Raw genomic sequence first — 27,614 nt, forward strand, 5'->3', positions numbered from 1 at the left:
GGTCCATGTACCCAAAATTGAACCGCAAGTTCAGATATGCAAATACATAGAAAATACTATAAAAGCATCTTAACTCTACTTTTAATACATCAAAAAACTTTTGCAACACGCCCTAAGTTCGACTGCTTTGGATTTTTTGGTCTCACTCTTTCAAGTAGACGCGAGCGTAGACGATTCCAATCTTTTACTTTTATTGTTCTATGAGACCAAATTGTTTTTTTCGATAACCCTCCCTTTAAGGGGGTTGGTCGGAGGGGGCGGAAATTAACGGCACTGCGTGCGCGTCAAAGAGCTCTATCGAATGAGACCCACTTGTTTTTTTTCGGTCACTTTCCCTTTAAGGGGGTTGGTCGGAGGGGGCGGAAATTAACGGCACTGCGTGCGCGTCAAAGAGCTCTATCGAATGAGACCCACTTGTTTTTTTCGGTCACTTTCTATTTAAGGGGGTTGGTCGGAGGGGGCGGAAATTAACGGCACTGCGTGCGCGTCAAAGAGCTCTATCGAATGAGACCCACTTGTTTTTTTCCGGTCACTTTCCCTTTAAGGGGGTTGGTCGGAGGGGGCGGAAATTAACGGCACTGCGTGCGCGTCAAAGAGCTCTATCGAATGAGACCCACTTGTTTTTTTCGGTCACTTTCTATTTAAGGGGGTTGGTCGGAGGGGGCGGAAATTAACGGCACTGCGTGCGCGTCAAAGAGCTCTATCGAATGAGACCCACTTGTTTTTTTCGGTCACTTTCTATTTAAGGGGGTTGGTCGGAGGGGGCGGAAATTAACGGCACTGCGTGCGCGTCAAAGAGTTCTATCGAATGAGACTAAATCTCTGGACCAACTATACAAACTATACAGGTTCGCCAAGAAGGCGATAATATTATTTTGTGCCACATCTAAACGACTTCGATAAGAAAGTGCCACACTTATTTATTACTTCTGACCATACACGGCTTCGATAAGAAAGTGCCACACTTATTTATTACTTCTGACCATACACGGTTTCTATAAGAAAGTGCCACACTTATTTATTTCTTCTGACCATACACGGTTTCGATAAGGGGGTCGAAATTGGGGCGGGGGGAGGCGAAGTTTGAGGTTAACTTGACCCTAAAACGCTACTTTTGCTACAAGTGTATCAGATTTGTAGCCCGGTGTACCGCAAACAGAGTGCGTACCACCGGAGGTCCTCATCATATTGCCCTACGCCAGCGTCCACTGCCCGGACAGGTGACAGAACAGCTAACGTGGCGAGAGAACACTACCGCTGACGGTCTCACCTTCGACACAAGCCGCTCAACCCAGCAGAAGGTGCAACAATGGGATGACCAACCCCTCACTTCGCACACAGCAGTGGGATTAAGAGCGGATACTCTAGCAACTCCAGCCGACATCCTACCTACGGAGGTAGAGAGTCATACCCTTCAGAAAGAGCTCGTAAAGGGGAACGACGGGCACACAGCGGTCCACATAACCCGGCACAGCTGGCACCGGACACCCGGTGTTGCCCCAAAGCGAAAAACTTAAATGAAAATACATAATACATAATACCATAAGTGTATAATATTTTACTTAAGTGTGACACTTCCTATTATTCACATGAAAAGGTTTTACTGAGAGCTATTCACAAGACAGACTGCATTACGGGCTTCGTTCGCTTGCTAACGCGTCACACGTAGCCTTTGACAGCGACTCACTAGGGGAATATTTTCTTCTTGTGATGACGTCACTCCGTTATTAGCCTCAAAGTGACAAACTTATGTAAAATATTATAGACTTATGATCATACATAATACATAACACATGATATAATGTAATGTAATATAATGTAATATAATGTAGTATAATGTAGTATAATGTAATGTAATGTAATATATAAAATAATATAATACATAATTTAATTAATCCAAATTAAAATGTCGAACGCGGTCCGCCTTAAACGCCGTCATCCTGATATTTTAACGTTGGTATGAACGTCAATATCCCTTCTGCTGTAGGAGGTGCATTTCTAAATTTTGTAGCAATCGATGGAACACATATTGTTGCATCATTGACGTTAATTTAAATCCGATTGACCACGTCCTAATTTATTTAATCCAAATTAAAATGTCGAACGCGGTCCGCCTTAAACGCTATCATCCCGATATTTTAACGTTGGTTTGAACCTGCTTAATATTCCTTCCGATGTTTATATTTGGTAAACGGTAATATTCGGTCTGCTATAATCACCCCCACCCTAATTAATTGATCATTACCCTTATAATATTAAAATAATATTAATTTCGATCACTTTTCCTATTCATATTTGATTAAACACGTATTGTAGTATCATTGACGTTAATTTCATTAAAATAATATTATTTCAATCACATTTCCTATGTCAAATTTTAGTAAATTAATAGAAAACTTCAAAAAACCCAATCGAAAAATATAAGGCACTGGTATCGCCATCTGTTTTAGTTTTCTTTGTAATTTAGGTTTTTCTCCATATTTTTAGATAACTTTGGCTTTTTTGGTTATTATTAATAGTAAACAAAGTTTTTAGTGGGTTAGATAATTTTTCCGTAATATTATTAAAGTTTAAAAGCAGTTTTTAATTTTTTACGCCGTAGTTACGACCATGGTTTAATTCGGTTTCGTCCGGTACTCCACCGCACCAAATATTATATTTTTTAACTTTTAGAATTCTGGCAGATTGACTTTGGTAATATTACCAGTGTGCAGCGTCAATCTGCCAGTACGAAAATTCGAAAAGTACATTTTTGACTACAGTAGGGAACGCGACGAAATAAGAGGAATGTTGGTTTATACTACAGAAATACGAATTTAACAGTTTTATCCCATTTCTTATCGATTGATATAATTGCGCAAATACGACACGGCATAACTAATAGTAATTAACCTTAATAATTCTACGTTAATTTTCAAGTTTTAATATTAATTTCTAAACATTACCGTATTTCGAGTTTAAGGGCGTTATTTACCGTATCATTATTAAGGTTAATTACAATTAGTTATGCCGTGTCGTATTTGCGCAATTATATCAATCGATAAGAAATGGGATAAAACTGTTAAATTCGTATTTCTGTAGTATAAACCAACATTCCTCTTCTTTCGTCGCGTTCCCTACAGTAGTCAAAAATGTACTTTTCAAATTTTCGTTCTGGCAGATTGACGCTGGTGCGCGAAACCTCCGATTTTCACAAACCGCGCTTGTCAAAACAATTCTAATAAAGCTATGACATCGTGACGTAAGAGCAACATAAAAACAAGTTCGGCAAGCGTACCTGAATTTATAAAAAAAAAAACTATTCTCCTTTTCATAATTTTGACGAACCTCCTCATAGGTTTGACAAAAACATTTCTCACGATACCTCTTGAGAAGAGTGAGAATGATTCCCTTCATTCTCACTTAATTCGTGAGCAAGTTCTCACGGTGAGAAACCCTTCTTAAAGTTTTGACGCACCCATGGGTGATGATATATGATGTCATAGTGCCAAGTCCCTATTGGTGTTTTGATGTTCCCGCGCAAATATTTGAAAAATTACGTTAGGGATCAAACGAAAGACAGGGGCGTTATATGTATTTTGAATAGAAAACCTTTGTAAATGTTTCAATTCTGGAAGTTACCTATCGCTTAAAATTAGGCCTTTAATTTATATTAACCTGTAAGTTCACACAAATATTTTACTGTAGATGTTAACGTTTTTCGATTTTTTCCTGTTATAAAGGTATTTCCTATTAAATATGAATGTTGTTGTTAATGACTAATCTTAAGCCTAGGCACTTTAAAAAAAATAACTGCTGTTTTAGCCTGTTTGTCAATTGGAGGTGTTTTTCTTCTAAAATTATTAATATTGCTTAATTCTTTAACCAATCTTATAAATTCCATTTTGAAATGTGAAATCTATCGGGATAAGGATATTTTATCAAAACAGGCAATCTAACTTTAACCACTTAAAATGATTATCAGCATGCTTGACGTAGCTTATTTTCTACACTTATCTTACTGTGCATGTATATTTTTGTTGTAATATAACCGAGGCAAACCTGATTTGTCTAGCGACATACTTTCTTCTGTTTACAGCGTGAGTCATTTTTCAGGGATGGATGCTTGATAGATTTGGTCCTTTAAAATTTACAAATGGCCACTACGGAATCATTAGCAAGTCGTTCCACACAGCTTACACAGCTTGTGTTAGAAAAAGGAAACCATGACTTGGCTTACCGTCATCTTGTTAGCCGAGAAGGTTTACTGGATGCTTTATTTGCCTTGTATGATGAATGTTGTCATGATTACATGCGAAAGAATAAGAACATTGCCAAATTTGTTGATAAGTGTAAGATTTGTTGACCCTAACTTTTAATTATGAACAGAAGGGATTAATGTGTTTTAATCTATTTCTCAAGTTCACACTGCTATATCAGACTTGCGTAAACTCCAAGTCAATGTTCGTGATTTTGAAATTAAGAGGATTATTGGTAGAGGACATTTTGGTGAAGTACATATGGTTAAAGAAAAACATACTGGAAACATGTATGCTATGAAGACGCTGAAGAAAAATTTAACGTTGGAACAAGAAGCTGTAAGTTTGATATTTTTAGTAGCTTAATTCGCTTTGCTAGGGCATTTAGTGTAGTGCCAGAGAGGCTGAGAGCAAAGATATTTTCCAAGATGACCTCAGAGTTTAACCCCAATGCTCTGAACAATGATTCGTAAAAGTTACTGTGTTGTATGTAGTGGACTGAAGAAATTTCTTTACTCTCTCGCTTAAATTTTCCCGAGAACCAAGAGTCCTGAGATGGTGGTATAACATTGAGTGCCATAACCAGAGGGTTAGCTTATCCTATAACTAAACAATGAAAAGGAAAATACACTTTTTACTCTTCTTAGAAAATCCTTTAAACAATATAGAGTTAATTAAAAAATCAATTTTAATTTCAACACTAATAGTAATTACAAAGTCTCTTTCAAGTTTAGGGTTTTTGCATTTCTACTTGTATAGACCATAAAAATAGAATCTGTGGTGGTTACAAAAATTACTGTTTTTGCAAAGAATCCTTAGGTTAAATAATTAATAAAAATAATTGGACTACAGCCTACATCAATGATCAGAATTATGAAGTTCAATTAAATGCTCCGTACACTGAACATGGTTTTTTTTTATTGGGACCATTTCTGTCTATTGACAATAATCAAGTATCTATTCAGTTTTTTTCATTTTTTTTATAGTTAAATAAATGAAATCATGCTAAATTAGGCACTTCTGTCACCAGACAAATATCAACATGAAAACTTGATATCAAAGGTTATACATACTGCTTATAAATTGTTAAAAAGTCTGAGTAACCGGTTTGACAGATCTCGCGATTGTTGAGTTCTAGCCTTAACAACTGATCTGTGTTCTCTGTAGAAAGTCTTATACCATTCCATTGCTTTTTTCATTACTTCCAGATCAATATTGTAGAATCTTGCAATCTCCCAGGGTTCTTTGGCTCCCACAACCTTTTCGCTGTAAGCTACTACCCGGGCCACAAACAGCTCGTTTTTTTTTATAGTTAGATTTTTGAAATAGTCCTTAATCAGCAAATTAGCCCAGGGCCAACAAATATTGTCACTATCTTCGAAAGATGATTGACATAATTGATGATTGGGACTGGCTTTATTATATTCTATGAAATCTAGAACCTGGGCTGCCGATTTAGCTATACAGGGTTCGTCAATCAGATCGGCAAATGATCGCATAAACTTTTCCTTTACTCTTCTCTCCATTCTAGTTTTGATAAACAATATCGCAACAGAATTAATTCTGTAACCAGCTATGTGAATTAAAATGGCATTTGAAATAACACCAATTTTGGGAGAGTATTTAAAGACTTTGTTTTTCGGTTTCATCGATGTAATTTTACTTTCCAAAATATGAATATTTAAACACATGGCTATGTAATTTTTAAATGAATTTTCACCTTTACCATTTTTTAAGTCACACGCCAGTTTATCCAGAAATTTGTGGCATGGTGGCTGTATTCCGTTTTCATTCATAAATGAGGTGTTTCCAACAAAATGATTTCCATAGTGGGTGTTCAAACCCTTAAATAACGTATTTTTGAAATAATCTTGAATGGCTTTGGTTGATTTGACTCGTACCCTCAGACACACTGCTGCTATGAATGCATATAAAGCCATGTTTGTTTTTTTAGAGAGATTATCTGTAAATTTCAGCCATGGTGTAAATGAAGGGTCATTGCCATTGGTTATATCAGTTACTGTTATTTTTTCGTCTATTTCTTTTAATTCACTCTCAGTGTAAGTTGGATAGTCCCAAGAATCAAGTTTTGCATCGAAATCCGTATCTAAACAGTGCTTTAGATCTTTTGTCATAAGTTGAGAAGCCATTGCTATAGTTAAGTTAACTAGTTTCACATTCTCCAGTGGTTTTTCTAATATATTGTAGTTCCATAAACATGCTTTGAAAATGTTTATGGTTTGCTCACCTTCTTCTGCATTCAGAATTCTGTATTTATGAGTTATACATTCCTTGACATTCTCATCTGACCATATTTGACCTGAACTGTTTTCTCTTGCCATTATTATGTAGACTTCGACGTATATCTTGAGCAAAAATGTTACTTATAGGAACGCTCCTGTTATATTTATAGGGTTTTTTTAGTTTTAGTTTTACTTCTGTTATTGTTTTTCTAGAAATTTGTTTTTATGTCACGTAGAACTCACGACGAACAAAAATAATTTTAGATTAAACTAAACTGTTGTACATGGCACCTCTTGTGTTTAGAAAAACCAACATAGTTATTATAATTTTAATTCCTGATTAATACAAAAATCATTAGACCATGAGCTCTAATATGATTAGAAGGTTTTTGTATTGACAATATTTTATATTAATCTTTGTTTAGGATAAATATTATCAAATGGGTGTGCCTATATAAAAATTAAAAGTAGTTGAAAATATAGTGTAGCTAAAGTCCCTATTTGGCTTCAAGGTCCCTAATCTACCCTAGAATTGAGAATTGGTCCCTAAATTACCCCAAAAATATGTTTATATATTTGCTCAAGGACTGTTTACCAAATAATCAAAGCTGAGGATTAAGGATAAAATAGTTCGAACATAGTACACAAAGTGGCGCCACAAATTTGAAAACATTAAATCCTAGGACAGAGTTTTGGAATTAAGTTCAAATAAATAACTTTTTATGAGACGGTTAAGGTATGTTTAAAATTAGAAGAATTGCACATATTAAAATATTTTGAAACTAAAAATATAGATTTATTGGCCATGAGCTCGAAAGCTCCTGTAGCGCGTGTCAGGCTGAGGACGAAACCGCCTCTCATGTGCTTTGTAGGTGCGATTACTACGCGGCGCAAAGATTCGAGCATCTTGGTATGCATCAGCTGGAAACTTCTGATTTCTATAATATACCGGCCAAAAGGATTCTCCGTTTTGTGTCAGACATTGGGCTTTTTAAGTCTTAAGGTTCAGGTTTTGCACAATGGACCTCTGGTCGACGTGCACAAACGGGCATATACTTAGCCATTCACCCCTTCATTAATAATAATAATAATAATAAACATGTATGAAACCTATATTTTTAGTTTGAAAATAATTTAACTCCATATTTAATTCTTCTTTTTTTAGAAATACCTTAATCATCTTATAAAAATTCAACCATGGACAACAATAACGTTTACATTTAAAAAACTTTGTTTTACACTGATTCCTAATTGTTTCCTATTTTGAAACTTTAATCCCTATTTTACCATATTTTTATCGCGAAAAATCCTTTTTCCCTATTTTTTTCCACAGATTTTGTTGGGAGCCCCCTGATCTTTAATGCAATTGATTATGTATCTCAATATCTACCTTATTATATTTTGTATGTTAATCTTCTCTAAATACACCTAGTATTAATTAAAAAATTATTATTATTTAGATCTCATAATTTTAATTATTTATTTAAATCTTGTCTAATTTGGAAAATATGCAATTTATCTTACAATTTTATGCTCAAAACATTGAGGTAGGCATATACTAATAATGTTAGTTATATTCCTACAATTGGGTGCTTGCTCGTAGCGTTGTAGGCATACGTCATAGCTAAGCCCCGCCTTGAAACGGCCGATATTAATTTTACGTCACAGATCACGAGGCAAAACGCCATACCATCCTGTGAGCAAGCTACGAACATGCAATCTTACTTCAAAAGGTGTGTCGCACTGGCATTAAGGTTTTTTCAGCTGTTGCTTAAGTGGTAATAGGCTCAAATTTTCCCCCTAACGGTACACCTGCGATGGTATAGTTAATAGCACTGCAGTGATAAATACAAATATTCTAGATTTTCTATGCAATCCTAAAATTTTTAATAAATAATGTCTCTTTTCTGATAACTTTTATGAAATTGTACGAATTTCAGGTAGCCTTTTATGAAGAGGAGCGTGATATTATGATGAAAGCAAAAAGCCCGTGGATTACACAGCTTCAATATTCTTTTCAAGATGCCAGGAATTTATATTTGGTGATGGAATTTCACCCTGGTGGTGATCTTCTAGCTCTTTTAGAGAGGCATGACAACATATTGCCGGAAGATGTTGCAGTTTTCTACGCTGCTGAACTAATTTTGGCCGTACATAGTGTTCACTCCATGGGATATGTTCACAGGTTTGAGTATTTCTATTTTGTTTCGAATTTAGAGCAACATGCACTTCAAAATCTGCGGGGGAGTTAATTTTGTGGTAGTTAGTTAGTTAGTGAAATAGCTAAATCAACTTGAAAATCCTAAAATACAATTTAAAATATTTTATAAATTAGTAAAATTCAAAGAAACTTGGTATAAAAACCTTGCATATTGGTTTTAAACACCACAAATATTAAATGGTAAACTATATTGAGTACAAACTAGTAGTGGATCTCTTGTTGGTGAAAAATGTAAATAAAAACGTTTTTCGTATCAAATTTGAGAAACGAAGATAATGTTTGTAATAGTAAATATTTTACCCTGTCCTTTGTACAGATGTGTTTTCACTCAGGCAACATAACACTTTGTAACCTTTTTTCAACATCCATTCTACAATGTAGTCAAATTATTTGCAGTCTCGATCTATTGAGGAACTGATACATAAGAGCATGGGATTATTTTCTTGCACGGTTATTTTATTGGTTATGGATAAGAAAATCCTTAAATCAAATGTGTCCTAACATTCCATACTCATTGGTTTTTGCTTCAAATTTCCATTTTATTTGTAGGGACATTAAACCTGATAATATTTTAATTGATCTAACTGGGCATTTAAAGCTTGCTGATTTTGGTTCCGCTGCAAAATTAAATGAAGAGAAACTGGTACGCACATAAGGTTCTTTCGAAGAAAGAGACCTTAAAAATATTGGATGTTTCTATTTTTACTTTAAGGTTACAAGCAAAATGCCTGTTGGTACACCGGATTATATTGCCCCTGAAGTGTTGACGGCTATGAATAGTAATAGGCCATCTTATTACAATGAAAATTGCGATTGGTGGTCAGTTGGAATTGTTACTTACGAAATGATGTTTGGTGCCACTCCTTTTGGTGATGATAAAGTTCTGGTCACGTACTCCAACATTATGAATTTCAAGGTGAAACTAATCAGAATCTAAACACCTGGAATGTGTCTATTGATGCTTCAGGAGAATGGCTATGTTGAGATGAATTTTAGTGTTGCTACCAATTTCCCTCATCCATTTTTTTAAAATGCTTCCCCCTAAATCAACCCGGTATCTCATTGGTTCCCCAAAACTGCTATCTTCCAACCCAATTAAACTACACACTGCTGATGTTTTTCCTCCCCCCCCCTGATGGTAAATTCGATCATAATGAGTGCAGATATTCTCAACATAGCCGCTCTCTCCATTAGTATAAATAAATACATTGTACATTTATATAGCTTCGACTCTCTTAGATTTAAGTATTAATTCCCAAATGTATATCTTTCAAAACGTTTACCAACACCCTAATTTTATTTACCTTATTTTTGCTACACTAACTTGTGTCTAATGGAACTGCAAAAATGATATTGCTACTACTGAAACTATTTGGAATTCTGAATTTTATAACATTTGTGAAGTTCAGCAGAATGACTTCATTAAATATAATTATTTTTCAGTTGCCATCTGATCCATTATCTGAAATATTTTCCTAGTTATTGTGGATTTATATTTATGTGGATAATCTACACAATTCAAAAATATCTAAAAAAAAATCTCCAAGATAAAGAATCAAATAGCATTTTTAAAAAGTTCTGTTTTAAATGCCAATAATATAACATATGTACATACTATTGGCCTTTAAAACCCTACTTTATCTAGGCTTTCCTCCTGGTTGGGTTCCACTTACTTCAAACCTGATTATATACCATTGTCCCAAATTAGAAAGCATGTTTTCGAAATTACAAATTCTTATGTTCATATAAAGTCAAGTGACATGTGTAATTATTCTTGTTACAGAAAACGCTAGCCTTTCCAGATGACATGGAATTTTCAGACTCGGCCAAAAGTATGATTGAAGGCTGTTTGACTGAATCCAAGTCCCGAATAGGCTATAAGGAGCTTTACAACCATCAGTTTTTCAGATCTGTAGATTGGGCTAACATACTTAAAGGTCAGGTTTTGCAATTTAAAATCTTGAAATATAATTTTTCTAATTCATCGGGGTACCCCTAAAACATACAGTGTCTCCTCCATATGTTCCAACAATATCCGGTGAGGATGATGCCAAGTATTTTGATAGCTTTGAGCAAGAGTCTCATAAACCTAGTCTGGATCCTTATAAACCAGTTAAAGAATTTACAGGCAAAAACTTGCCTTTTGTGGGTTTTACGTTCAGTTTGTGCTTAGCTAATGAATCTGAAAGGTAATATATCAACTATAAAATAGTTTACTTAAAGTTTGGAAAATTGTTTTGATTATTATTTATTCCTGTGGTGTAGTACCGCAAGAAGAATGAGTATGTCTTACGATTCATACCACACACTTCCCAAATCTCGGAAAAAAGCTGATACCGGAAAAACATCAGAGGTTGAGTTAAAAAAACTGGTGGTTAGTTTAGAGTCAATGCAATCTGCACTCAAAAGTGAGGTGGCTCTATTGAAAGGAAAATTAGAAAGAACTAATCAACATAAGGAAGAGTTGGAAGATCAAAAGGAGAGGCTAAGAGAAGTTAATACGAAACAGTCAGCCGACATCTTGGTAAGTTTTTTTTTCACGACGAGTCTTAAAAAATGTAAAATGTAATCATTTTAATCTATTAATGATGAACAAATGTTTAATTAGTATTTTAGTAAATATAATTCCAAGCACTAATTAACAACATTTACTACATATTCCAAAAGTGAATATCAAAATTGGTTTTTAAAGAAATGTATTTGTAGTTTTGTGTGTTTGTGTGTTTTTTAGCTGTTAATAACAAAACTTTGTTGCATTGCACGTATTAAAATTTAAGCTCATTAGTGCTGTATTTAGGTCTGGTCAAAAACGACATAAGACCCAAAAGTGTGTCAACTCTACTTGTTCCCTTTAATATATTTCCTAAGAGCTCACAATAGACTACATAGCGTATTAGATGGAATAGTACTAACAATGTTATATTTAGTCTATGGTCTGGCGCGATTTTCTTGCATGTAGACATGCATACTAAAACGCCTCACTCGGGGGCACTGAAGTGGAGAAAATTTCTAATTTCGATTACGTATCTTTAAACCCCTCTCCCACCCCTCTTTTTAGTTTGTGACAAGCTCTCATTAAACATTATACAGTATTAACACACTTTTGAGTCTTATGTCGCTTTTGGTCTTGTGCATCAACATTATTTCTAAAGCTAATTCTAAAATCTAAAAGGAAAATTCTTTAAAATTAGCACCAAGCCATTAATTCAGGTGGCTGGGTGATGGCAAGCCCTTCATGTACCCTACACTTACTATTACCATAAGGAACATAATAACCTTAAGTAGGGCACTTCCTATTCTTCCAATGCTAAGTTATTTTTTATGGTCTGTTTCGCCAATGATCATCTTACAAGCTTGGGACTGACAATTGTCGGCGAGTCCAATTCAAATGCATTATAAACATTCTTTTAGTTTCTGACGGTAGTTACATTTGAATTTCAACTGAAAAGCGATTTAAATCTTATATAATAACACAAAGAAATAGGCAGTGATGAATTTCCTGTTCCAGATCCTTCAATTTCAAAGACTATCATTAACAGATATCGTTCAGTGGCATACTTATGCTATTGCTGTAGAACTGAAACAGAAGAACTTGGGGGCAGGGGGGGGGGGGCTTTAACCAGAGGTGAGGGAACTTGCAAACTCCAGGCATTAGTCGATCAAAGCTTTCAGCCAGTGCTACAAACTAGTATCAAACACTGCTCCCCTTGCTGCGAGTCAAGAGTGCTAACCACTATGTTGTACTTATACTTATTATATTACTTATGGTCATATCCTATCTGCATTTGTTTTTTGAAATTTTGTGTCCCCCATTCTATTCTAATCAGAATAATAAAGTCGGTTTATTGGTAGTCTTTAAAATCATTGCTGGAAATGGAGAAGAAACATCGTGCTAATTCAGAAGAAAGAGCTTTAGAACTTCTCAAGGCTATTGAGCAAAAGTATAAGAAAAGAGAATCCATTTTAAACGAAGGCTTTAGGTGAGCTAATTATCAAATCTGTTATTATACGTCTGTCATCTTTATTTGCAGCTTAAGTGTGTTTGAATCACACACAAGATTAATGAACAAATTAATATAATTCATGGAAAATACAAACTTGCAAACAATTTATTGAAAACTGCACTGGCCCAAATGAAGTTGACAGATAAAATTTTTATTAAATACTAACTTTTTCCATTAATACACTCTAAATAATTCAATTGTTTCTAGAAATCATTTATTACTTTCTCCTGCAAATAAATTCGTAAGTCCTAATGACGGTTTCTGTTCCTCTCCCAGTGCTACCAATGGAAAATCAGTTAGGTTTAGAGATCCAGTTGTGGAGAGTGAAAAAATATTTCAACGGTATAATAGTAGCTCCACATCAAGTGCTGATAATGAAACCAATACGAGCATGGGTACATATTCAAATCAAAGCTCTAGTATAAATGATGGAACCTTCGACATCACAATGGATCGTAGTGCTAGTCAAATAGAAAATGATTCGGTTTTTACTGTTACTCTGAAAGATGGATCCCTTTTAAGAGAGGAGAGCTCAACAGACTCAGATTTTATTCGTGTGAAACACGATTTACAGTATACGCAAGTGGAAGTAGAGAAATTGCAGCGTGAGTTAGAGTTGGCTAAAACAGAATTGTCCGAATATAAAGGAACTGAAGTTGTGAGTTTCTGGTTTTTTAATTTTAGGTTTTTCTAATATATGTTTGGATTAGTACAACAGATTTTTTTAGGATGCTTTTGGTGATGGAGATTACGTTAAAGATGACCAAAAGAATCGGTTAACGGTAATTACTAGTGAACTCAAAGCTTTACAAGTAAAATATGAACAGGATTGTCAAGCACTAAAAGAAAAACTTAGGATAACCGAGAATACATGTTCCAAATTGAATGATCTGGTTGATAATATTAGAGGAGAACTCGACGAAGCACTGAGCGCTAATAAGACCCTAGAAATTGAAAAAGAAGAATTCAAAAATAGCACTGATATGCTAAAAGAAATTGTTCATCGACTAGAGTCAAATTTGAAGGATGTTGAAGCAAAACTCAGGGAAAATAGCATTTCCTCTGCGCTTTCAGAATCGATAGATGTGAGTTTTTTTTGTGTTGATTCTATATTTTGAAAGAAAATTTACTCTATAAAAACCATTTAATTTAGGACAAAGATACTACCTCAGAAATTAAAACTAAGCTTGTCCTAAAACAATCTGAATTAGATGAAGCTAAATGCAATTTAAGGGGCCTTGAGGACAAAGTTACAATGTTACAGTCTGAATTGCACATTGCTCAGTCAGAGACTGAAAATATAATGCAAAAGTACAAAACAGTTAAAAAAGATGCTATGGGTACCATATCGGTAAGTATCTTACTCATTTTAGCTATTAGCCAGGGCTGGTTTTTCCATTACATATGGTGAGCGGTTAGAAATTCGTCTAAAATATATTTAAATGAAGTTCAAACTCCTGAAACTGGCCAAAATCAGTTGAAAAATATCTATCAGCATTTTAAATCAATTTGAAATTGTGGACTTGTGCAACTATAAGTTTAACCTCTTAAATTAGATGAAAAGAGACTTAAAACGGTTTTAAAATTCACAATTTATTTATTTAAAAATCCTGTTCCTCCTTCTTCAGGGATTTTTAGAAGAAGGAGGAACAGTTGGATGGTAAAATCCAAAATAACGAAACAATAATGTCTTCAGAGGACCATTTATAATTATTATAATTATACTCTACTTAGTGAACCTAAACTATATATCCAATATAAAATATATTGTTAAAAATTGCTAAATTTAAGTTATCGTCAAATTTACGAACAAGCTAATCAATGCTAGGGATACTTTTATGTTCTGCTATGGGTCAAAATGTAGCTTAGGTATCTTGTTTTGATGTCGACGATAGCTACATCTGTTGAAAAAGAGCCACTTCCCATTGAGCTGACACTTGCTTTAAATTATTGCAACAATAATATATAATAACCTAAAAATCCAAAATTGAAAAAATTGGAATTGAGTAGGAGTGCTCTAATTTAATTATAATATTGTACAATATGAAATATGCAAGATTGATGTTTATGGAACATCGTCAGAAATTGTTTAAATCCAATAGTACAAATTCTGAAAATTTGCTTTTGACCACTCGAATGTTTTTAAAAGACATTGATTTTTGCTAAAATTTCCCCACCATTTGGTCTTAGTTTACATGGTTGAAAGTTAATTGGAATCCACCGACTGAGTTTTTGATTGTACAGGTGTCCCCCATCAAAATGTTGTAACACTTTTTATAAGAGGGATTAAATAATTAAGTTAGATTGGTTCGTTAGTCTAGGGGTTACTAAATTATAATGATAAAAGTGCTGATATTACTTAAAGTCATAAAAGAGACGGATATTATGAATCTAATGAATTTTTAATTAATAAGGTATTAGCGAAATAGAACTTAAAGGTTACAAAACAAAGGTTGGTCAATGGTCATAATAATGATTAAACTGACTCTGGTCGCAACATGATAAATAGTTTCGATCTTACGATAACGATGAGTGCAGAGATGCCGGCGGGAACATATAGTAGTTGCTGCACATCATGGTGGCGTGGGTGAATTACCTGGATGGTCCAGTTGAATGGGAATAGCGACTCGGGTTGGGATGGAAAACTAGGCCGTACTTTTACTGTCGCCAAAATACCGCGTAAACATTAGGCACGAGGGGGCGAACTTGTTGCTGGCAACCGAGAGAATCTTAAAACTTGTCTTCCTTCAGAAAGAGAGAGGAGACTTCTCCTTTCGGGACACGCGTTCCCTTTTATAACCGGTGGTCAACTAGGACCTACGGGGTAGAGTTTGTCATCCCATGTTTGGAAAGCCCTCGCCGGATATTGGCGTTAGTTCATGTGGTGCAATAGGAAATGAGACCAGAGCAGTATTTTGTGTGAGCTAGAGCCATGGCGAATGTAATAAATGTCTTAAAAGGGGGGCATTCATAAATGCTATAGTTTGTAATGTTAATAAACTTTACAATGTGATGTATGCATACTTTGCTTAAAAGGAATATAACCTGCAAAGCAATTGTTATGTACAGTGGCGCCAACATTTCATAAGCCAAAGGCAAGAGCGGCCAGAGCTGCAAACATTGGTGTTCCACACCAAATACCTGATGTTATATTCCCTTTAATTGGTGTAGCCCCCTATTGAAATAATTCATGAGGTACCAAAATTGAAAAAGTGCTACATCTAGAATTTCTGGTAGAACCAAAATCGGTTAGTGTCAAAATCCAGCCCTGTTGGTAGTAGTTAAAATTATAGTTATTTTCATAAATCAGTGTAGTCATATCGATGAACCATTTATAGGAACTGCAAACCAACCTAAATGGTTTGAAGACGGAAAAAGATGCGTTAGTTAGAAAAATTGAAGATGTTGAAAGAACATATGATAAAAATCTGAGAGAGAAAGAGCTTAAGCTGATTGAAACACTTAACAGTTATGAGATAGCTAAAAAGAAGTTGGAAAATCTTGAGCAGTCAACATCTGACAAGGAAACAAATGTCAAAGTTGATGTGTCTGAAACTGATGCAGCTCGGGTACAAGCTCCTGGTGTCATTGAACCACGTGAAAAATCTCCAAGGAGCTTAGAGATTGTGTCCAAAGTGTCTAACATGGAATCTGTTCTTAACCGAATTCATGAGAACCAAGTTTCTGAAACAAGTCAAATCCGGCAATTAAGAGATGTCATAAGACAAGTAAACAAAACTTACCAGAGTTGCTCTAATTTTCCAAAAGTCTGGATTAAAAACAGGTCATTTTTCTTTTAAGTTGCCCAAGCCTTGAATTAGAAGTACAATTTTTTAAGGTAAAGACTTGCAAATGTTTAGTACTTGTGTCTGACTATAGAGGGGGTAAGACCTCCCACATCTTCATGCTTCATTACTGTTTGGATGATTTAAATTCTATCTGAACAGATGAATAAATATGTAACGCTCAAAAATAATTAACCCCAGAAACTTACTCTATTTGAGCACAAGACATTTATTTAACTCATTCCTTCCGCTGTTTGAGAACCTCTAATCCGTTACTAGTCGAGTCTCCCCTTGTCTAACATGGCTCACATAGCCTAGCACATTTTTACAGAGGGCGCCACCTTGACAATAGCTTATGGAGCCGCCTAAGGACCTTACAAGTACATGTACACATCTAAAACCTTTTAATAATCTCTAATGTAAACATAATAATATATGAGGAAATTGCCTATCTAACGGCTTTTGTTAAGTTTTGTAATTTAAAATCCACATATAAATTGTTATATACACTCATGATTATAATACCAAGGGTTGCAAATGCAAATTTCAGATTACAAACTTTTGGAAAATTATCCTCTTGAAAAATTTATTTTCTTAACACCTATAATGAATATATAACATTTTAATACTAGAAAGAACGTGAAGTTTCAGATGCAAAATTGGACTTGCGTATTGCTCAACGTGAAAAGAAAGAAGCTGAAGAAGCCCTAGATCGTTCTAGGACTTCTAACTCTAATTTGAGGGAAAAATTTGCAAACTTGGAGAAAGACCATTTGAAATGTCCAGACGCTGAAAGCTCATTGAGGGATAAAATTACACAATTGCAGGATTCTCTTAGTATTAAAACAGAAGAAGCTGAAAGGTTGACTAATAGATTTCAAGTAGAGAAAGAAAGACTCGAAGAAAGAATAAAGTTGCTGAAGGAAGAATATAATGTATGTTTAGTCTCATTAGCCTCCAACAATGTATTTGTTAATATGTATAATGAACTGTTTATATTTAAATCTTAACTTTTCAGTCTAAGAAGCAATTAGAAGAGAAATGTGCTAAGAATGAAGGCCAGTATCTAGAACTTGATAGACAAAATATGAAAATGAAAGAGCAGTGTCATCAACTTGAGGATGAAAAACAGCGACTTTCGAATGAAAATGATTCTCTCAAACAACAGATTGCGGAAAAGAAAAAGAGATGCGAATATTTGGAAAAAGTATGTTATTTTGTAGTAAAAATACGTTTTGCAAAGATTGTTAATCGAAGAATAATATTTTTAGAATACTAGTGTCCTGAAAAATGTTTGCTGTACTTTGGAAGATCAGATAAAAGATTTTGAGTTAATTGTCGAAAGACACGAAGAAAATTTAGCAACAATTGAAAAAGAGAAGTATGGCTATTACCTCATGCTAGTGTAAAATATAAGAAATTTAATTAGTTCTTCTATATTTACCATCTCATAGAAATTCCTTAAGCCATGAAATAGAGCGATTGAAACATGATTTAAACACAGCTAACCGAAACCTCGAGGCTGAAATAAATGTTAGAGATGATTTGGAACAGCAACTAAATGAAGCTGAAAATGATCATTACAGTCAAATTGATAAGTTGGAAACTAAAGTTGCAACATTGGAAAGAACTGTTGATGCTCAAGTAGCGAGAATTGCTCAATTAACTGAACAAAGAACAATCATGGAACGTGAAGTTGAACTTAAAGTGTCAGCTTATTGTAGTCTAAAGAATAAGATGGACAATTTAGAGGATGAAAATATTTGTATTAAAGAAGAAGTATGAACTTTAATAAGACCAATCTGTGAATAAGTAAAATTAAAAATTGGTTTCTCATGATAAATATTTGTACAGGCTGCAAAACATATAACAACATTAGCGCAGCTAAAGAAGAAAAATATTGATCTTCAAGCAGCCCTTGAAGAAAGTATGAAACGTTGTGAAGAGGCTGAATGGCATATAGACAGTGTCATAAATGAAAAAGAAAGAGAAATTGTATGGAATTATGGGAAAATACTTGTGTTGTATTAAAAAGTATTTATAAATTTACTGTGAAATAGGCTACTTTTCAACAAGAGCTTTCAAAGCGAGATTCTCAAATTCAACAGCTCACAAAAGTAACAGATCTTTTACAGTCCAGAATACGAGAAATGGAGAAAAAGAAAAAAGTGCGTTGTTTCTTCAGTTATTCTTATAAATATTTGTATTGCACAATACAACCTGTTTTAATTTTAATCTAGCATTGGTTATTTGGAAATCGAGGTAAAGAAAACAAAGGTCCCATTTTTCCACCAGCAGAAAACAAGAGAGATAGAGAAAACAGAATGTATAAAGAAATGAAAGAAGTGGCAGAAAAAAGTAAAGTTCCAAGAACAATGACGTTGAATTTATATCTAAATGATTGATTTTCAACTCCATATAGTGGCAATGAAACCTCCAGATTCCCCTGCGTCTGTTCGATCTGATGGTACTACAGATTCCGGTAGCAGTGCAGAGGCCGATTTAGATAGATTAAGCAGAGGGTCTACAACTACTGGGAGCATGAGGATAAAACATAACATTCCCCATGTTTTATATGATGCTCACAGTACATGGAACACTGTTTGTAGTATCTGTACTACTTCCATTAGATTTTCAAAACCTTGTGTCAAATGCAAAGGTATGAAAAATATTGCACTTTTTTTACTACAGAGAATGGTTTTCATATTGTGCTTATTGTGCAGCTTGTGATGTAATTCTGCATAGACAGTGTAAAGATAAAGTAGAAAATACATGTGGCCTTCCAAAACAGTTAGCAGAGAGTTTGCGAGCAGTTAAGGAGAGAATACGACAAGGAATCTATACTAGTTTTAATTTAGATGATATGGATGGTTGGGTGAAGATTCCAAGGTACTTACAAAATTCATTGAAAATCAGATATGAGTGGAGTATTCTACAACTTTTAAAAATTGATTTGGCAGAAACCGTAATGCAGGTTGGGAAGATCGTTTCATGAAATTGGTTGGGACAACTCTATGTGTTTTGGATAGAGAACCTGAGCAGAATACCAACAGTGCCGTTTTAGCCACTGCAGTTACCAAATTTGAGTTGGCTCCATGCGATGGCATAGTTACTCTTAAAGAGAATCCTTCTCACACTGATGCCCTGGGTGCTTCTACTAATCACATTCCTCTTATGTTAAAACTTACATTTTGGCCCTGCATGAAGGAATTACCAAACAAGTACATGTCACATTAGTTTTTTAATAACACCTATGCTTACTTACATCTTTGTATATAAAATAGGGACTTTTTGGTGTTACTGTCATCCGATGAGGACAAGTTTCATTGGGGTGCTGCCATAGAGAGAGTGGTTACGAAGCATTTGCAAGCTAAAGGAAAAATAATTGATCCAGTAAGTAGTAGCAATTATCTCTAATTTTTTTTAAAGAATTGTTGGATAATTATAATTTTTTACGCAGATGAAACTAGAAGGTAGTCAAATTCTGAAAATAGAATCTAGTAACATTGAACCTCTTTGTTGTTGTCAAATTAATAAAAGTGTTAGTTTTGAATACTGGAAATCACTTTCTAATGAATTTGGAGGAAAATGTTAACTATTATTATTATTAGGTGCTGTTGATTGGTACTACGGAAGGTCTTTATTCATTCGATCTTCACCGGTCTTCCAAAGATTCCTTAAAACTTCTAATTTCCAAAATTGGCCCTGTTTATGCCTTAACTAACATGGACCGACTCGCAGTCTTCCTCATGGTAGCTGGTGAGGATTGATCATCACCACGTGAAGGAGATATTTTTAGTGAAATCTAAATTATTTACATTTAGGTGATGACAGATCTTTGTACAGTCTTGCATACACGGAAGTGTTGTCCAAAATTGAATTTGGACACACACCCATCAATGTAACTCCAGTGTCAAATGTGAAACAATGCCAAAGGGTTGTTGCCTCATTGACCCCTGAAATTAATCCACCCATCATTGCTATAGCAACGAGTAGTTACGTTGCTTTGCTGAAGTGGAATGCAGCTAATAGGAGTTTCATAATGAAACAGGAAATGAGAATATCACAGCCGTGTTCTTATGTTCAAATTACTGCTCATGTTGTGTTATTTGCTACAGATAAACTATATGTTGTTGATTTGAAAGAACCTGGAACTTGCGTTGAAGGTTTGACAAAATTATCATTTTTATTCATTAGAAAATGGTGATAACATTTGAAATTAAAATTTCATATATTTCTTTGAAGAATTTATGGACCAAGCAAGTAATAATATGTTGGCCATGTTCATTAATGATGTATTGAAGAAACAACAATCTTCTGTTAATATTGCAACTGTTTCACCGCCTGGTAAAGAAGAAGAATATTTACTTTGTCTTAAAGGTAAGTGTTATTTGAAGCATGTCTTGGTCATCAATTTAAAACAAAACCTGTTATAGATTTAGGAGTTGTTATTAATTACTTGGGCCAACAAGACAATTCAAATCAACTGAGTTGGACCAAGCAACCTTTTGATTTTGGTAAATTTAAATAATTTTTTTTACTTCGACAAAGTGGGAAGTAACACTTTCTGTATTTTAGCTTATCAATCTCCTATATTGTTCATTGTTTATAAAAACATTGTTGAAGTTTTAGAAGTAACTCCTAACCAAAGTTCCTTGAGGTAAAAAAAATCGATAAAGGGTGTCCACTAAAAAACAAAAAATGATAAATAACCGACATTTTAATTTTAAATTTAAAATTTCTATTGAACATTCCTCATGCAGGGAGACATTTACCAAGGTAAAATTGAATGACCTTTATGGATTTGGTTCCAATTAGAAATGTGTTGCTCACCATATTAGTTCAAATAATTTTGATTTGACCAATCTGAAGCCGATAAACGAGGGGCTAACTACTCTTAGATTAGCACTGCCAAAGGCAGGGACTTCAAAGATTACGCGTAATCCCATTAGTACAGTCAAAGGTACGGCTCTGTACACCGATTATGCGGAGTGATCAGCCCCTCGCCGATAAATTGAAGGTTAAAAAATTGAACCTGAATTCAGTAAGATTGGTTGTCATGACAACAAGAAAGAATAAATGCCTTCCGTGACATTTTAATTGAGCTCAAGCGTGTATCATAGCCGACGGGTGCATAATTGAACCGTTTTAAACTATTCAGTATTATTTGATTTAGTCACATTGAAACTAATCAGATTATTTTATTATCAAACACTGACCATCAATTTCTTGGCTTCTGATTGGTCAAATTTGGTCAAATCAAAGATATTTTGACTAACAATATGGCGAGCAACAACTTTGGAACCAAATCCGTACATCCAACGGTTCTCGAGATAGTTTTTGAATGAACTTGAAGACATTTTTCAAGGTCATTGAATTTTACACTAGTAAATGTCCCCCTGCACAATGAATGTTACAGTAATTTCAAATATTTTCGAAAAAAATGTTAATCTGTTATTTATAATTTTCGTTATTTAGTAGGCACACTATATATTTGAGTAATGTTATTAAAAATGGTCTTTAAGTTAATATTTTATCTTGCAGAGGAAATTGGGCATACTTAAATATACAGTATCCAAGATACTTAGGTTCTAGCAGTGTAAATGGTGATATCTATATATCTAATATGAAGCCAGACATAGTAGAAATCTTCAGGATATCTGGTGTAAAGGTTCTCCAGGAAAGCTCAAAATCTGAATTACTTGAAGCTGGCTTTTCAAACCATAAAGCACTTACAAAAAGGTATTTTTAAATTATGATTATGAAGCGTGCAGGCACACAAAGACTGAGTTATGCATATTTTATTTCACGAAACAATCAATGTATTCAATTCTATCACGTATATCAAACTGCATTAGTACCAATCTCCTGTCCATTTCATTTATGGGGCGTGTCTCAGAAAATGGTTTTGTTGGGAAAGATTTACGGTAAAAATTTTCTTCTGCATTGTACAAAAATAAGTGAAAATGTTTAAAAGTATGCACCTTTATTACCGGAAACCAACATCTTTTGTAAGCGCACAGGTAAGATTCTTTGCTGGTTAAATTGCTAAATCCCAAACTTTTCATCAACAAAGTTAACAACAAACCTGTCTTCTGATTGGCTTAAATGATTATGCAAAAAAAGGACAACCCATCCTAAATCCAGATGGTAGAAAGGGTATTGTTACAGTTTGATATTCATAGAAGAAATAAACAGATTCGTGGTACCATGAACCCATAATTCACAGCATCCTGAAAAACGTTTAGTGTAGAATCTCTAGGCCTAATAGTACTAATGCCACCAGAAGTAATGGAATTGACCTGAAAACTGGGAGATATTTTCCTTATGGAAATCTAGTTAAAACGAAGCTGATGTACAGCCTCATCTACTCCCACAATAAATTGCACTAGAGAATTGTGGGTACTATATTCCCTGTGTAAATGCTGTATATAATTCTGTGATTTAAGCTCTCGCTTTAAAGATCGTGAATGCACGTTTTGAAATTATGTAAAGACAGGCATTTCAATATCATATGTTATTTGATCCATTGAATTGTAACTTAAGCCGAACAATGAGTAACATCAGCATGGTGGTTAGCTGTTTTCTCCAAGAGACAGTAGGTGGCGATAGTAAAACTTGGGCTTGATAGCCACTTAGCAAGTGAAATTTTAAAGAATGCATTAAACTATGGTTTCATAAGGGAAACGTCTCCAACATAGCCAATATAGGGGTCTGACACTACTTTGTCATAAAGAAAATTGCTATTAGCTTAAATTCTGACATTTTTTTGTTTAATTCAACTAGTGAGAGCAACTATAGTGGCGGAAGTGATTTCTCTTTTTCCTCATCATTAGAAGAAGTGTTGGATACATCAGACATTATGAGTGCTGTTTTAGAAACCTCCCATAGCACACAGTAAATGTTTTTTTGAAACAAAACTTTAGGGCATTACTTGAACATAACAAAATTAACATTAGTTAGAATCCCCTTTTTAATACATCGAAAAACTTGTTTATCTTAGAGTTAAATTTTAAGTGCCATTATTTATCTTTTTCATTTTAAAAGAACTTTAAGTTAAAAAAAAGTATTTTTGCATTTTAAATTCTTATGCCAGTGAGTATTTTGACAAATTGATAAAGGTTTAATAAAAAACACTTTAATATTGAGTCAATGTAATACATTAAATATTGATTTCACTGCCTCCATCTGTAAATATAAATAAGTGTTACAAAGAAATAAGATAGCTCAATGCCAAAAGGTTTTTACATTTTTAAAACTTTGTCCTTGCCACCACTAACTACCCTCTGACCATCGGGACTCCAGTCTACTGCGTAAACCTGTAAAATACCACAAATAAAAGAACAGACTTCATGAGAAATGTGATAAAAAATGAGTTTTGTAATTTGTTTGCTATCTTTCTTATTTGCTAAGTATATAACTTACGAGGAGAGTACCCAAGGTGTTTATGGCTGATTTTGTTCAAAGCCAGGTGTAATGTAGACTAGGGGTGTGCGAGTCCTCTTTTTATGGTTTCGAGTCTCAGGTCCTGGAAAATTGTACTAAAGAGTCGAGTCCAATTCGAGAGTTCTCAAGAATTAGTTAGTCTTACTTTTCTGGTCAAGCCCAGTTAAGAGTTTAAAAATTTTAATCTCCAAAATAGCCATTTGTCAAAGCCATTTTAAATAATAACTTAGAAGCAATTTTTTTTACTATTTGTTGGTATTAATTTTATTAAAAAATTAAAATATTAAAAAAACTTCAAAAGTTAACTTATATCTTTTAAATTGTTTTTCACCTACGATTCCTTAATTGTAAAAAAGTAAACTAAAGCCGCGTCACCAGCACAAAGGAAAGTCTTCTATTCACTGCAGAGTGCAGAAATCAAAACTAATACCAAAATCGGAAAAGATTCCAGTTTGGTGAGTCATGCGATCTCCAACCATTGACTTTGGACTTAGAATTCAAAGTCCATGGGCTCCATAAAAAATAAAAACCACTAGCATAGTGCGATTATGGGATTTCACCTGGTGCTGTGCCGTTGAATGCAACTACGCGTTAACAAAATGAGAGAAAAGAACATGAACTCCTTGGACTCGTCAAAAAATAAGACTCAGTGGAATATTTAGTAACTCGAGTGCACTTCGAGTAATTTCTAAGCCTTGGCAAAGGACTCGGGTACTCATACGAGTAATATATTAAGACGACTGAGGACTCGGACTTGAGAAGAGTACTCGCACACCCCTAAGGTAGACCTATTTGAGATGAAATTTCCCAAAAGTTGATGTTGCACTACCCATTTGATTTGCCATGGCAACCGAAAATGTTTTTGACCACTTAAACAAAAAAATCTCCATTTAAAAAAGCATGGGATTTACTCAAAATTTTTGAAACATGAAATGGGTGATTTGAGTAAATTGGAACATTTTTGGGTAAAATAATGAAAAAATCTTATTTTTGTTTTAAGTGGTCAAAAACATTTTCGGTTTCCAGGGCAAATTGAAGGGGTAGTGCAATGTCTCCTTTTGGGAAATTTCACATCTCGTATAGATCTACATTATGCCCAACTTTGAACAAAATTGGCAATAAACACCATGAATACTCTCTTTGTTAGTACCTCATCTGCGTGTCCTGGCAAATCCATCAGAAGTTTCTTTGACTTCATATTGAAAACTTTTAAAGTAGAATCTGCACTTCCACTAACTAGTAATCTGCTATCTGCTGACCAAGAAATTTGATAAACCGACTGAACATGACCTCTCAGCGCTGCTAAAAATCTTCAAGGAGAATCACCATTATGAAATGTTAGTAAAATATTATAATTTAACTAACTTTCCAGTCCTTCCATCCCACAGTTTGACAGATTTGTCGAAGGATGCACTTGCAATTATTCTCATATCGGGAGAAAATTTTACATCATTAATTAACTGTTGATGTCCTGTCATTCTAGCTATGGGTTTTTTGTCAGTTTCGGGGTTCCATAGAAATAGAGTGAAATCGTCAGACCCTGAAACTAATCTCTCTGGATCTTGTCCCTATGATAGTAGAGAAATTTGGTAACAAACTATAATTGTACTTGTTTTATAGAATTTTACTATTGTTGGGCCCAAACCGATATGAAATCGGTATCAGTCACCGATATCGCAATTTTTCCGATTTTCTCAAACCTGTGGTAGATGGCACCTCTAACTTTGAGCGTTCAAAATTAAAACTTTCGTCACATGGTCGGTGCCTCACGGGTTTTCCACAGTGACTTGTGTATATCGGTAAAAAAATCGGTATCGGTTGAAACCGGAAATCAGAATCGGTTTATTTACGATATTGGCCAACTTTAAATTTTACCTTGGCTTTATTATATCTTTCTAATGCAATTCTACTCAATTCTTCATCAGATTGTGTAATTTCCCTGTAGTTGATAGTTGCTTTGCTTGGGTCGAAGGGACCAGTTCTTAAAACATAGTCTGTATTAAGTGCTAATGTATTTACCCAATGGCCATGTCCCTGCAAGCTTCTACATAAAACTCCCTAAAACATTCGTGTTACACCGAAGTTTTTCTCTTACATAAATATAATTTAACGCTCACATTATCAGCACGCCACACTTTAACTGTTCGATCTTGAGAAGATGTGTATATGAGGCCCATTCCACCCCATTTTACACAAGTGACACTCTGCGTATGGCCATTTAAACAAATGACAGTCGTGCCAAGAACAATGTCCCATATCCGAATGGTACCGTCTTTAGATGAACTGGCTAAACGTCTACAGTCAGAATTTCTAAAGAAATTTTAGAAATCACAAATTGTTTCATATTTTTGGAGATTGTTGCTTGGTTCTTCACCTGTGAATAGGTTCCCAAGTTAAATAAGTTATCCACTGTTTGTGAGCTAATAGTGTTTTTCCTATTTGAGTTCCTGTTTCTGGATCCCATATAATGACCTTTAGGAAAAGCAATTAGATTTACGTAATAAAGTTAATTGATTTTGTTAGTCTACCTGGCCATTTTTATCTCCAGATGCAAGTTTTCGACCATTTGGTGACCAACTTATACAAAGTACCCAATGTTTGTGCCCTTAAAAAATAATCATATAGTTTAATAAAATACCACTATTATTGTACATAAATTTTTATCCCTACCTTTGCATGTGTGATGGGGTGTTTCGGTATTAACATCCCAAAATCTAACAGTAGTATCACCTGAACCACTAGCTAAGTAACGCCCATCAGGACTAAAAGATGTAGAAATTACTGCTTCAGCATGACCAGGCAATGAACTTGTACACCTTGTGACAGCACGTACTTTGAAAACAGCTTGAGGTGCATATATTATCTCTAAAACCTTTTCAGTTTCAAATTTCTTTCCTTCTAAAGTTTGCTTTAAACTTTCTTTCACTTCTTCATCATTTATAAAGAATAAATACGGTATTGGTTCGTCCTGAAAAAATTATAAAATTTGTTTTAAGAAAATACACTGGTAATTCTAATAAATTTCATAACTATTATCTCTACAAAATCTTATACTTATTATTTAAAACGAATAGTATAGTTTTAAAAAATTAACGAGTTCCGCGGTACCCAAAAAAACATTAAAATATTTTTTTACTTCGTGGTTTCATATGCACTAGTAAATACTTTATTCGCAGTCGGGAGTTTTAAACAATACGGTCGTCGTTAGCCCTACTGCACAAAGAATTCTATAGGGAGGCCGGCGGAAAGGTGGAAACGACGATTACGGTATTTTTCTCTAGTAACCTTGGATTACGTTTACAATCATGTGACTCGTGATCCATGTGGTTTTTGCAGAGGCTTAACTTGTAAGTGTATTTCTCTATCAATATAATTAGTTATTACCTTCTGCAACAATGTATTACAAACAAGTTGTAGTTTCTCTACAGTAATATCAAATGGAAGATCAAAAGGAGCGCCTAAAAGGTCACCCGTTTCACTTTTTAGTTGTGCCAAAACTCGATGAACTCCACTGTTAGTCTCCATTTTGAAATTTGTAAGAATTTCTAGCAGACTGCCCTCGCATCCGAATGGACTAAGGCCAATTTAGATCCGTTCGCTAAGTCAGGAGTTTGCGACTGGATCTAAGTTGGCCGTGAACGAACATAGGCATAGCTGCAGAATATTAATGCGTAACC

The 27,614-nt window shown here is 34.4% G+C and overlaps 2 protein-coding genes across 4 annotated transcripts; one reads left to right on the forward strand and one right to left on the reverse strand.

Moving 5' to 3' along the window:
• The first annotated feature begins 3,594 nt into the window (after positions 1-3,594).
• Positions 3,595-23,639, forward strand: LOC149957678 (citron Rho-interacting kinase-like). 3 transcript variants are annotated; one of them, XM_090165697.1, is made up of 33 exons: positions 3,595-3,722; positions 4,079-4,331; positions 4,402-4,577; positions 8,422-8,666; positions 9,252-9,345; positions 9,415-9,618; positions 10,486-10,639; positions 10,711-10,891; positions 10,968-11,226; positions 12,555-12,682; positions 12,914-13,364; positions 13,435-13,791; positions 13,860-14,057; positions 16,045-16,434; positions 17,124-17,426; positions 17,510-17,698; positions 17,763-17,872; positions 17,946-18,270; positions 18,346-18,486; positions 18,552-18,659; positions 18,732-18,849; positions 18,914-19,150; positions 19,215-19,380; positions 19,452-19,712; positions 19,776-19,884; positions 19,952-20,032; positions 20,103-20,250; positions 20,316-20,657; positions 20,737-20,871; positions 20,928-21,008; positions 21,070-21,151; positions 22,036-22,233; positions 23,278-23,639. In XM_090165697.1, exons 2-33 carry the CDS (start codon positions 4,136-4,138, stop codon positions 23,390-23,392), a joined length of 6,282 nt encoding a protein of 2,093 aa, XP_090021823.1. In that variant the 5' UTR covers positions 3,595-3,722; positions 4,079-4,135; the 3' UTR covers positions 23,393-23,639. The 3 variants fall into 3 exon arrangements, with proteins under 3 accessions (XP_090021823.1, XP_090021825.1, XP_090021824.1); XM_090165699.1 differs by having other exon boundaries at positions 12,983-13,364; XM_090165698.1 differs by having other exon boundaries at positions 3,643-3,659.
• Nle (notchless protein homolog 1) lies at positions 23,574-27,543 on the reverse strand. The gene is made up of 10 exons (XM_090165700.1): positions 27,322-27,543; positions 26,608-26,905; positions 26,466-26,542; positions 26,312-26,409; positions 26,055-26,247; positions 25,813-25,995; positions 25,303-25,505; positions 25,088-25,247; positions 23,740-23,810; positions 23,574-23,679 (listed from the first exon to the last, which is right to left on the reverse strand). The coding sequence occupies exons 1-10, from the start codon at positions 27,460-27,462 to the stop codon at positions 23,667-23,669; spliced, it is 1,437 nt and encodes a 478-aa protein (XP_090021826.1). The 5' UTR covers positions 27,463-27,543; the 3' UTR covers positions 23,574-23,666.
• Positions 27,544-27,614: the final 71 nt, after the last annotated feature.

The sequence above is a fragment of the Leiobunum rupestre genome, chromosome 2, assembly GCF_980474605.1.
Source record: "Leiobunum rupestre chromosome 2, qqLeiRupe1.1.hap1, whole genome shotgun sequence".
NCBI lineage: Eukaryota > Metazoa > Arthropoda > Arachnida > Opiliones > Sclerosomatidae > Leiobunum > Leiobunum rupestre.

Excerpts from the sequence above, each read along its gene's own strand:
- LOC149957678 (XM_090165697.1), top strand. The coding sequence starts at position 4,136 with ATGGCCACTACGGAATCATTAGCAAGTCGTTCCACACAGCTTACACAG. Across the intron at positions 14,058-16,044 it reads ATGCTATGGGTACCATATCG|GAACTGCAAACCAACCTAAA; the intron begins GTAAGTATCTTA and ends AACCATTTATAG. Across the intron at positions 19,885-19,951 it reads AAGGAAAAATAATTGATCCA|ATGAAACTAGAAGGTAGTCA; the intron begins GTAAGTAGTAGC and ends TTTTTTACGCAG.
- Nle (XM_090165700.1), bottom strand. The coding sequence starts at position 27,462 with ATGGAGACTAACAGTGGAGTTCATCGAGTTTTGGCACAACTAAAAAGT. Across the intron at positions 26,410-26,465 it reads CTGGAGATAAAAATGGCCAG|GTCATTATATGGGATCCAGA; the intron begins GTAGACTAACAA and ends CTTTTCCTAAAG. Across the intron at positions 26,248-26,311 it reads ACTTGGGAACCTATTCACAG|AAATTCTGACTGTAGACGTT; the intron begins GTGAAGAACCAA and ends AAATTTCTTTAG.